Below are 12,141 nucleotides of genomic sequence, written 5' to 3'. Positions count from 1 at the left end.
TATTTAAGATAATTTCATATTATTAGGTTTCCAAAGACGCTGCATTGCGACAAAATGGATGGACAGTTCAGTTCGACTACTGTTTCAATCATCAGTATGTTCAAAAGACGGATAAATGTTTCAAAATATAATGGTTACAATGTAACTATATTCATCACAAAGGCTTATGCAATTCATCAATTGAAGTGGTACAACAGAATTGTATACCTGTACCAAACATAGATGAAATGTTGTGGCAATGAAAACCTGAGAATAAAATATAAATCTATGCTCAATTAGAAATAGTAACATCAGAATAACACCTAGTACCAGAATTAAATGAAAGCATTGCAAATAATAATGAAAATTCAGAACATAACATATTTATGACACTTTCAACAAAAGGTAAGTAACTTATACTTATGTTTTTAAGTTTGTATTCTTGTTATATGTTATTTTTATTTTTAGTTTCTGATTGCTCATGGTCGCAAATTAATTAACCAAAAAGGAAAATTTTGAATAGTACACGAATTGGTGACCTGTCTATTGCTGAGAATTTTCAACTCCAAAAGGGCGAAGAGACATTTAAATGTTATCAAATGTACTATATCATGTTTACGACGCAAAATAAATTGTTAAATCAGAAAACAGAAGGCTCCATCAAAAAGTTAATTCATTTAACGGATTACTTAACGTGTTAAAAAGTCTACTTCGTGAAATACACATAATTTAGTTGCACCCTGTCTAGTGAATTACTTATGAGGTCCCAGTGACAATTTTGTACCTCAATTGGCATCCTAATGTCATTATTGATCAAAGCTGGGCAAGTTAGTAATTTTTAGTTCGCTAAGTTTTTAACATTGGTAACCACTTATGATTATATAATCACTTTGTTCCTAATCATTAGTGCCCAGCTCACGACAACAATAATAATAACAGCGTGCTGATTGAATTAAAAACAAAACTTGAACCAAATTAGTGTTTGTAATATTAAATTGACTTGTAACGAGATGATTCAACTAATTAAATTAATTGTTACTATTATATTATATATTATAAAATGTTATTATTGTTGTCACTGCAATACTATATAAATAAATAACAAATAATAATTATTACAACCATAATTTATGTTTTATTTATTAGGTATTGTAATCGATGTTTTAGAAAAGTTAGTTAAAATGGATTATCTGGACAAACAATGTTATCAAAAGAACTCAAAGTGAATACAACATGTAACCGAACGGCATACCATAATTCACAGGAGTTAAGTCCATACCCTATATCCTATCTTTTAAGTTAGACCAAATTACACGCGGTGTAAAAAATTTCATCAGAATCGGTTAAGTGGTTTAGGAGTCCATTGAGGACAAACATTGTGACATGAGATTTATATATATTAAGAAGATATACCGAAAAAATCTAACCTCAACAACGCGAGCAGCAAAGGGTCACGACGCAAACGTGTTGAAAGAGCTCAGCAATTACCAGAACAAATCGAAACAAGAAATGCAGCTCAAAGAATCAGGACTGCAGAAAGTCGTGCACGAGAATCTCAAGAACAGCGTGACGAATGTCTGCAACAGAATATTACGAGAACAAGAGCGGCACGAGAACGAAACATAGCTACAGTACGAGAAAGAGATCGACAAAGGCAACGGATCAGCCGCTCATTAATACGTGCATCATTCGTTCGGCTTGCCTTTGAATATGCACCAGATATTAACTAAGATATGTATGCTAAGGTTGAAAGCGAACGCTTGCGATTCCTTCGATTTAACCAGGCAAAACTACGATCGGAAGAATATATTTACTTACGAGATGCTGTTGCTGGAAACATCGATGGAAATTTACCAATGACATCGGTAATGCTTTCATTTTACCTTCAAGCTACATCGGCAGTCCACGGAACATGCAGGAATACATACAAGATGCGATGACTTACGTACGTCATTACGGCCGACCGGATTTATTTATTACATTCACATGTAATCCGAATTGGGAAGAGATACAAACTTTACTATTGCCAGTACAAGAAGCCATTCATCGTCATGATTTAACTGCACGTGTGTTTAAACAAAAATTAAAATCCTTAATTGATTTTATTGTTAAATATGAAATTTTTGGTATCACACGTTGTTGGCTGTATACGATAGAGTGGCAAAAGCAAGGTTTGCCTCATGCCCACAATTTGGTTTGGCTTAAAGATAGAATCCGTCCTGAAGAAATCGATCAAATAATTTCAGCCGAAATTCCAGACCCATTAATTGATCAAGAATTATTTGATATTGTCACCAAACACATGATCCATGGGCCATGCGGTGCTTTCAACATGACGTCACCGTGCATGGAAAATGGAAAATGTAAAAAAAACTTCCCAAAGCCGCATACGAATGACACGAACACGGATATTGATGGTTATCCAATGTATAGCCGCAGAAGTACTGAGAATGGTGGCCACACATTTACAATGCGACTGCCGAACTTTCCAAATCAAGTTGAGTTTGATAATCAGTGGGTAGTACCATACTCACCACTACTTTCAAAAATTTACAAAGCTCATATCAATGTTGAGCTTTGCAGTTCTGTTAAATCAATTAAGTATATTTGTAAATATGTAAACAAAGGCAGTGATTTGGTCATATTTGAAGTACAAAACATAAATAAAAATGACGAAATAGCACGATACCAAATGGGCAGATACATAAGCAGCAATGAAGCTATTTGGCATATTCTCAGCTTTCCCATCCACGAAAGAGATCCTGCTGTCCAACATCTGGCAATACATCTTGAAAACGGTCAACGTGTATACTTCACTGAAGAAAATGTTCTCCAAAGAGCGTTCGAAGCTCCGAAAACGATTCTAACTGAATTTTTTACATTGTGTTAAAAACCTGATGTTTTTGGCCAATTCGCGAAGACATTGGTGTATGGTGATGTTCCACGTTATTTTACATGGAACAAATCCAGTAAAAAATGGGAGCCACGGAAACAAGGAAAACCACATCCTTCCATTACAGGCATATTCAAAGCTAAGACATTGGGGAGACTTTACACGGTACATCCAAAGCAACGTGAGTGCTTCTATTTACGTTTGTTATTGGTGAATGTTCCCGGACCAACGTCTTTTGAATTTTTACGAACAGTTAATGGTCCAGTATTCAATACATATCAGGATGCATGTCGTGAACTGCAATTGCTAGAAGACGATAACCATTGGGACTTAACGCTTGCCGATGCTGCGTTGTCATCAACACCGAATAACATTCGTCAGTTGTTTGCAATTATTTTGACGACATGTTATCCCTCGCAAGCACAAACTTTGTGGGAAAAATATAAAAATTGTATGACAGATGACATCTTGCACCGAATTAAACAAATAAATCAATGCCAAAATATAGATTATACACCAGAGATGTACAATGAAGCATTGGTCTTGATCGAGGATTTATGTGTTCTCTTAGTGTTCCTCTTAATGTAATATAACAAAAACTTTAGCCACAGCAACGCGTGGCCGGATCAGCTAGTAAATGTATATATTTATTGAATATAATAATATAATATATTTTGTCATCATCAATCAAGCCATATAAAATTAAATGTGTGAGATCAAAATTCATTTTTAAAATTTGAAAAATATTTTATGAGTAGTAGTGTAAGATTGGATATCAAAATGAAAATAGCAATTAATAATGATGGAATTAAATGAGAAAAAAAAATGCAAATAATCCGTTATGTGCAGTTTCTTATGGTGTCGCCCGAATTTCGCAGGAACGGAATTCGAACCTGCCTACCTAACGTTGGGGAACCTATCCTAACACCTATCAACTACCGTTTGATTTGAAAACCGTAACGGAGTTTCGAGCACTTAAACCGTTTTAGGGATGCGACGAATACTATAGTATACGTCGTTTAACCAATACAATTTTTACGATTCGCGTGTCATGAAACCGTAAATCGCATATTTATTGTCGTTTAGAGTGTTTCTGACGTATTCTTTTACACTATTTAACCCTTTCAGACCGGCGAGTTACTATAATGACCCACTACTTTGATTGCGTATAACTAATTGAATATTGATAATAAAAATATAGAGAATGTTGTTTAGAATATAATTAAAAAAAAAAAACAATTAATTTTCAGTCATTAGAATACAAGAATTTTTAGTTTTTGTTCATCATAATTAATGAAAAAAAAAAAAATGAAAAAAAATAATTATTTTGCTTGTTATAATTTTTCCGCTAGATCGTGCCCTATGAATCATTTTTATTTTATTGTGTAATAGTGTATGAATAATATCTTTTTATCGCCATGTACGTGACTCAATTTCTACTCCACATATACGCGATTGGACAGTGGTACATTATAATGACCCACCGGCCGCTACGCCTGATAATGTGATCGCGCGCGAAAATGTCTTTGTTTGAAATGGAGGGAAATATTGTAATCAGATCTTCACACGTGTGAATAATAAATAATAATTATTATCACAAAAATAAATTAAAAACAAAAGTATAAACATATTGTCATAAAACAATAATTGTTTCGATAATTATTATAGTTTTAGTTGATATTTTGTTTGTTATATTTATTACGCATTAGTGTTTTGTTGAAAAAAATGGCTAATAAACTAACAACACAAGGTATATTAGACCTTTTGGAAAATGAGAAGTCTCCGATTTAGAAATTACTGATGATGATGAAGACGACTTGGCGTTCGATGGGGTAGATGATTTTCCGGGTGTAGAATTTGATGATTTATTACAGCAATTCGACGGTAATTTTGAAAATTTAATGGAGACTGCAGGTGATACTATAGTTGATACTTTGGATACTGATGATATTCCCCCCCAAATTTCTCCTCCGAGAAATGAATTTCCGATAACACAAAAAAAAATATAAAATGGTTACAACAACCATTTCAGTGTCCAACTATAGAATTACAAGATCTTGAAACACAAGTGCAGGTGGACTATTTACGTAATCCCATTGATTTTTTTTTACAATATTTCGAAAACGATTTTTTTGAAATTGTAGCGTTCAATACCAATTTGTATACCGTACAAAACAATAAAACAAATTTTAAACCTACAAATAAGCATGAAATACAAGCATAAATCGCTATTCATTTGATTATGGGATGTTTAAAATTTCCAAGGATACGTATGTATTGGGAAGAAAAATTTAGAGTACCGTTGATTTCAAATTCCATGTCCCGTGATCGTTTCTTGCAGTTACGAAATAATTTACATATAATTAATAATTTTGATATACCGCGTAACAATGTAGACAAATTTATAAAAGTTCGACCCTTGTATGACCAAATTAAAAAAAAATGTAATAATTTACCGAAAGTTAGAAATGTGTGTATTGATGAGCAGATGGTGCCGTTCAAGGGGAAATTATCGGTAAAACAGTACATGAGGGGCAAGCCCTTGGGGTATTAAAATTTTTGTTTTGGCGTCCGAGTGTGGAATTATCTATGATTTTATATTATATCAAGGCAGTTCAACAGAATTAGATCAAAATAAGTTGAAAATATTTGGATTTGGAGCTTCAGTAGTTTTATGTTTAGTGCAAACATTGAAAGAAAAAACGCATTTTTTATTCTTTGATAATTTTTTTTCCACCTATTAATTATTTGAACGACTTTATTATCTCGGCATATATGCAGCTGGAACAGTCAGAGCAAATCGTTTTGTGAATCTGCCCTTATTAGGTGATAAAATCATGGCAAAAATTGGTAGAGGATCAACGTTTGAAATTCGATCTCATGTCGAAAATGCTTGCGCAATAGGATTGGTAAAATGGTTCGACAATAAATCGGTAATTTTAGGCTCGAATTTTATTACATCTGGTACACTTGATAACGTACAACGATATGACAAAAAGCTCAAACAATATGTCACAGTAGAAAGGCCAGAAATTGTTAAATTATACAATGCCAGTATGGGCGGTGTCGACAAATATGACCAAATGATAAGTCTGTACAGAACTTTTATAAAATCTCGGAAATGGACTCTCAGAATGATATTTCACGCATTTGATTTGGTTGCAAGTAATGCATGGTTACAATATAAGAAGGAGGCTGAGGAGTTATTAGTGCCGAAAAAAAATGTATTGGATTTTCTACATTTTCGTCTTCAGTTAGCTGAAGAAATGATTAGTACTACGCTACAGACTCCGCCAACAAAAAAAAAATAAAGTAGGACGCAAAACTAAACTTTTGTACAGTTCCGAGTCACCAACTCCATCATTATCTTCATTGCTACCATTATATTCTCCAACTAATCGCACAGACAGCTCGTTGCCTCTTGATGTGTCAAGATATGATAGATTAGATCATATGCCGAAAATAGATTGCTTGAAAAACGCAACTAAATGCAAAAATCCTATGTGTTCTAGAAATAATCGAACCCATTTTTACTGCACCAAATGCAATGTTCACTTGTGCTTGACGAAGGAGACAAATTGTTTTGCAGAGTTTCACAAAAAAAACTAAGTTTTGTTATACTTTTCAAGTACTCTAAACAGGCACCTATTTTGTTTTTTTATTTTTTATTTACAGTTGTATTTATTTTTATATAAATACGAATTGTTTGTTAATTGATTGATTTTAATTTTTATGTTTACTTTTTTTTAAATTTTATAATAATACGTTATTAAATTGTTTTATTTTTATTTTATACACTAATAAAACAAGTTGTTTTCGCAATATTTATTATATTGTTCATTGAAATTTTTAGCTCCATGACGACCTATGGGTCATTCTGATGACCCACTCCTTAACTTCCAAAATAATTAGGCAAAAATGATGAAAATTTGTAAATATGTTAATTAATGTACTATAAATATAAATGTGTAAAAAAAAAATTTTTATTCACTTAAATAATTATAGGTCTGAAAGGGTTAATCGTATACGTCTTAGTGATGTACCGAGTTTATTATCACCAGGGTTCGGGACTTATAGCACTAAAATATGCGCTTATATATGACCCAATAAACTTAAAAATATGCACTAAAAAATTTAAAAAAAAAATTAAAAATCATTAACAAAAAAAATTTATCTGATATAATATGTATTAAGAAATATGTATATATAATACATTAATTTTTTTATATTTAAAAAAAAAAAAAATTTGTAATTTAAACCTTAGTGCCTTTGTGATTGCATTGAACTATTAGATGTTTTCGAACTGGAAGGCTCTTCTATTATCGGCTAGAATACACTTATATGCCGAAAATGAACGTTCCACGTCGACGGAAGTAATGGGAGCATACTTGAAAAATAACAGATCATTACATGTTAGATCTTCTGCTATTGAACGAAGGTCCATAGACTCTCTTCCGGTGATAATTTTACATATTTGTTTTTAACTATTTAAACCCTTGTTTTTTATTAATACTTGAACAAGTTTTTTTGACACCGCAATTCCATATGGTCCGTGTAAATTACATAATTTCGATTCAATATCCTTTATAAGTATTAGCGAATCTGTTAATGGAACATATTGTGTTTGTAGTTGATTTATAGCTACAGTTAACACTTCAAAATTGGATTTGATAAAAGCCAAGTTACATTGTAAGTTCGGTTGTGTTTTACATAGTTTTGCCTTTTGAATACTAATGGCATCATTTTCGTCTAATAGATGTATAATGCGAACAATCGTTTCAAAATGTTAGCAATATTAAATTGCGGCATCCAACCATGTTCCCCAACGAGTTATTATGGGTTCTGGTGGCAATTTAATTCCAGGTGCTTCAGTTTTAAATAATAAAATTCTTGAAGGGGCTTACCTAAAATTTTTTTTTACATTTGATATAAAGTTATCTACCTCATCAAATTGTCCTCGAATTTCCTCGGCTACACGATGAATCCCGTGAGCAACACATGTAGTATGAACCATTCTTGTATAAAAACTTTTTAAAACAGATCCAGCTTTTACCATGTATGGTACGGCGTCTGTTAAAAATAACAAAACATTGTCGTAATTGATACTTCCAGACCATAAGATTCCCATTGCCTTATCAAATAGTTTGCAAATTGTTGTATGATTAGTTCTATCCAGTTGTTCCGAGTGTAGTAAAAATATATTGCCAGTACTATCAGTCTTGAGAACTCCTACAACGACGTTTGCTATGAAACGTCCTTCGACATCACACGTCTCACCAATAGAGACCCAAATTTTATTTTCACCTATCTCAGTTTTAATATTCTCAATAGTTTTATTGTACACATCATCAATATATCCCTTACGCAGAGTGGATTCAAATGGTATATTTTTAACTGTATATTTTTCTAAAAATTCTCGAAATTTACTGTTTGAAAGTTTATTCAAAGGAATATTTGCTGCCATAAAAGCTTCGCATAAATCGGTATTGAATTCTGACTTTGTTGGCAAACTGGTCAAAAGTGTTTGTTTTTTTTTTTTCTGTTTCTGGTCTTTCTGTCGTTTGAGAATTTTTTGGTGTTTAACAGTACTAATATGTTGGTTAACATTAAATTTTTTCTCTGAATTATTTCGAATTTCACACACTTTACAAAATAAACTGTTCGTGACTATCAAAAAAGTATCAGAACCAAATTCTGTTACATAGCTTCTTAAACGACCACATACTGATTGATTTTCTTTTGGCATTGTTTTACTAAAATTATGAAACGCACAGACACACAATAAATCGAACTAAAACTCACGATGACAAACAACGAACTAATAGGTGATTGTACTGGTGTACTGTTGCAGTTTATCGATCTCTCAATAAATTAGATTATTTTAATCACTTGCCGAGCGATACGAATGTAGCCTGTAGATAAGTACGCATATCAGACTTTTTCAATTAACCATAACTCAGATAACTACATGGTTTTCGATTTTTTGAATAGGTATTTATAAATCAAGTGCACGTGCTACATTTTTGTGACAGATAGCTACACAAAGAGTATTACTACAAAACAAATTTTCGCAATTAATCGTTCAACATTTTAATAATACATTTTAAACAATTATATTAACCATCAATCATTAAAAATCGTCGAATAAGTAAAAAAATATGAAAAAAACCCCCAAAACATGCAAAAATATGCAAAATAAAATTTCATATTTTAATTCTCTGTACTACAAAACGTATTTATAGATCACTCTGCTATGTTTTACATCACCTATGATGGATATGCAAATGCTATAAGTACCGAACCCTGATAATCACAGACACATATCTCGATATCACCCCAAACGTATGCAATTAAAGGCATTACAACGACTGAAGAGCAACGATTTTACGATGTTTCCGTATAATACAAATAAGAATCTGTTAAACCCTTCGCGCGTTTCTTTTTTATACACATAATAAATCGTATTTCGTACGTCTTCGAGACAGTACCGATGAGATCGCAGAGGCGTCCGAGGGTGGAGACAACGAAAACAAAACGACGCGTATTCGATACGGATAAACGATATATCGTATCGTAAAAAAAAAAAAAACAGTAGTGACGATACAACGACCGACCGGAGAACGCGCCGCGAGTACGCTTTTTCCGGACGCGACGGCGACGGCCGCGAACGAAATTCGGAGACGCGCGGACTGGACGAAAAAGACCCGCTCTGGGCTATAGCGTCGAGAACGCGACGGAAAAAGGTCTCGAAAGGCCGGAAAACCGGGCGAAAAGCGGAAAAAACGGTATATATAAACAATAATAATAAGTAATAAGTAATAACCTAACCGATAACGACAACAGCGGGAGATAACGATAACGGCGCGCGAGCGATAACGCATATAATATATATAGAGAAAAAATTTTAATTTTTCTATTCACAGTTCTCCGCGAACAGTGATACAGTGCGCACGTATATTTCATTGTTTCCGAGTTATGTTTAACTATTATTCGCAATTCTCAACGGATTTTTGCGTAGTTTGTCTCAAATTACTATAAAAATTGCACCAAATCCTACGCCATCGCTCAAGTCAAGCTATCACAAAAAAAAATCCGCCACAACTTGGAAAAAGTAATATAATTAAATGCACCGACTAATTACACTTTTATCTAGTATCTTGCGCCTCCAGGCACCGTCACTACGGTGACCTTCGGACCGCAGATAAGATTGCCACATCATGCCAATTAACAATGCTAGCAATGCTAGTAATATTCAATCTAAAACGTTACAACCAAAGAAGCATAAGCCCAGTAATCTAACCGTTATCGAATCCACTTCGTCCAGCGACGAATGGAAACAACAACAAAAATCAAAAACAAAACACACACCCCCCTCAACACCGAATTCTCCGTCAACTCCATCCAGCCGTCAACCTGAGATAAAAAAAAACAAAACTTTTCTTCTCACCTAACCAATATGCAGCGTTATCGGAAAAAGAAGATAATATTACCGATAATGACGCAACCAACGCACCCGACATAAATGTGCCACCCGTACATGAAACTACTCAAACAAATCAAACTAATAAAAATAAAAGCAATCTACCTCCGCCAATATTCGTAAAAGGAACAAAGAAATACTCAGATCTTAGAGAAGCAATTTCTGATCAAATTGGACCCGATAGCTTCATCTGTAAATCTACCACAGCCCATATAAAAATCCAAGCAAATACTAGTGATAACTACAGAACACTAATACACTTCTTACAAGAGCAAGAAGCTGAGTACCATACCTTCCAACTTCAAACAGACAAATCAATTTGAGTAGTAATTAAAAACATTCACTATACTACCGATCCCACGGAAATATTAGAAGCGCTAGAAGAAATTGGCTTTACCGTAAGACAAGTAGTAAATATAAAACACCAGCAAACTAAAATGCCATTGCCTATATTCTCCGTTGATCTTGCTCCTGAAGCTATTAGTAAGGAAATATTCAACATTACCTCCCTACTAAATACAAAAATTAAGGTCGAAGAGCCACATAAACGACGAGAAATCCCCCAGTGTCAAAACTGTCAATCGTACGGCCACACAAAAGGCTACTGCTCACACTCACCTCACTGTGTAAAATGCGGTGAACATCACTTAACATCAACATGCTCCAAATCATCCGACTTACCGGCAAAATGTGCTCTTTGCAATGGCAGCCACCCTGCCAATTACAAAGGCTGTGCCATATATAAAGAACTACAACAACGCCGCCGCTTTCCACCCACCTCAAGACATAACAATCAGCATCGTCAACCAACATAATCCGAAAACCAGCAAACCCCACCTATCAACCAACAGATTCCAGGACCAGCAGCTCCAACACCAGGGACCAAATTGAAATACTCATTTGCAGAAGCAACTGCCACCACAGGTAATGCATCACCGCAAAATTTCTCTAATACCCAAAACCCAGTAAATATAGAAAACTTACTAACTAAGTTTATATATGACTTTAAGTGCATAATCAATCCTCTTCTCTCTCTCCTCACAACAGTTATTTCAAATCTATCCAATCTTCTTAATGTTAAACACAACAACTAATACATATACTGACAGCTCTCTCCTGATCTTCTCGTGGAATGCGAATGGTCTTAGAAATCATAAAGATGAACTTCTTCTTACTCTTCAAACAAAAGAATTGATATCGCACTCATTTCCGAAACTCACTTTACAAATAAATACTCTCTTCATCTACCAGGCTTTCGGTTGCAGGCGCGGATCCAAGGGGGCACATGGCCCCCCCCGTAGACTGGTGGATTTTCTATTATATCTATTTTCGGCAGCCGATAAAATGTATTGTTTTGCCGATAGCGTTTCGGCCGTTTCCGTTTTCATCGTTCGCCGTCAAAAAGCTAATCTAATCTAATCGAATATTTAAACTTGTTTGATGCAATAAAATGTCTGGCTGTATGTAGTACCTATCTATTTTATTATTGACGATATTTATTGTGTAATGATAATTTGTTAGTTGACATATAGTTACGATACAATACGCACACAGCCGCTGTAACTGTCGATAATCAACATCAAACGTGTCACGTGTATAGTTGTATTATTTTATTAAAATGTCAAAGCGTAGTGCCGATTTTATGCAAAATTTTCTTAAAAAAAAAAATGCCGTTAAAGACAATGAAATGGTGGTGATGTCCCAGCCCCATTTCAACGCCAACTATGAAAAGGAGATCCAACATCAACCGTGCCGCTCAGTGCTGGCAATAATGCACCGAACGCGGCTA

The 12,141-nt window shown here is 34.0% G+C and overlaps 1 protein-coding gene across 1 annotated transcript; it reads left to right on the top strand.

The window, feature by feature from the left end:
* The first annotated feature begins 1,915 nt into the window (after positions 1–1,915).
* LOC112597908 lies at positions 1,916–3,460 on the top strand. Its single transcript, XM_025344135.1, has 3 exons — positions 1,916–2,045; positions 2,136–2,806; positions 2,900–3,460. The coding sequence occupies exons 1-3, from the start codon at positions 1,916–1,918 to the stop codon at positions 3,458–3,460; spliced, it is 1,362 nt and encodes a 453-aa protein (XP_025199920.1).
* Positions 3,461–12,141: the final 8,681 nt, after the last annotated feature.

This window comes from Melanaphis sacchari, unplaced genomic scaffold (genome assembly GCF_002803265.2).
Source record: "Melanaphis sacchari strain LSU unplaced genomic scaffold, SCAv2.0 Contig449_pilon_pilon, whole genome shotgun sequence".
NCBI classification, from domain to species: domain Eukaryota; kingdom Metazoa; phylum Arthropoda; class Insecta; order Hemiptera; family Aphididae; genus Melanaphis; species Melanaphis sacchari.
Note: the sequence above shows the minus strand (reverse complement) of the source record. Positions and strands in the feature narration are given on the sequence as shown.

What these genes read in the sequence shown, in the direction of transcription:
- LOC112597908 (XM_025344135.1), top strand. Translation starts at nt 1,916, where the DNA reads ATGACTTACGTACGTCATTACGGCCGACCGGATTTATTTATTACATTC. An exon ending in TCGTCATGATTTAACTGCAC is followed by an intron (nt 2,046 to 2,135) that starts GTGTGTTTAAAC and finishes TGTATACGATAG; the next exon opens with AGTGGCAAAAGCAAGGTTTG. An exon ending in TATACTTCACTGAAGAAAAT is followed by an intron (nt 2,807 to 2,899) that starts GTTCTCCAAAGA and finishes CAATTCGCGAAG; the next exon opens with ACATTGGTGTATGGTGATGT.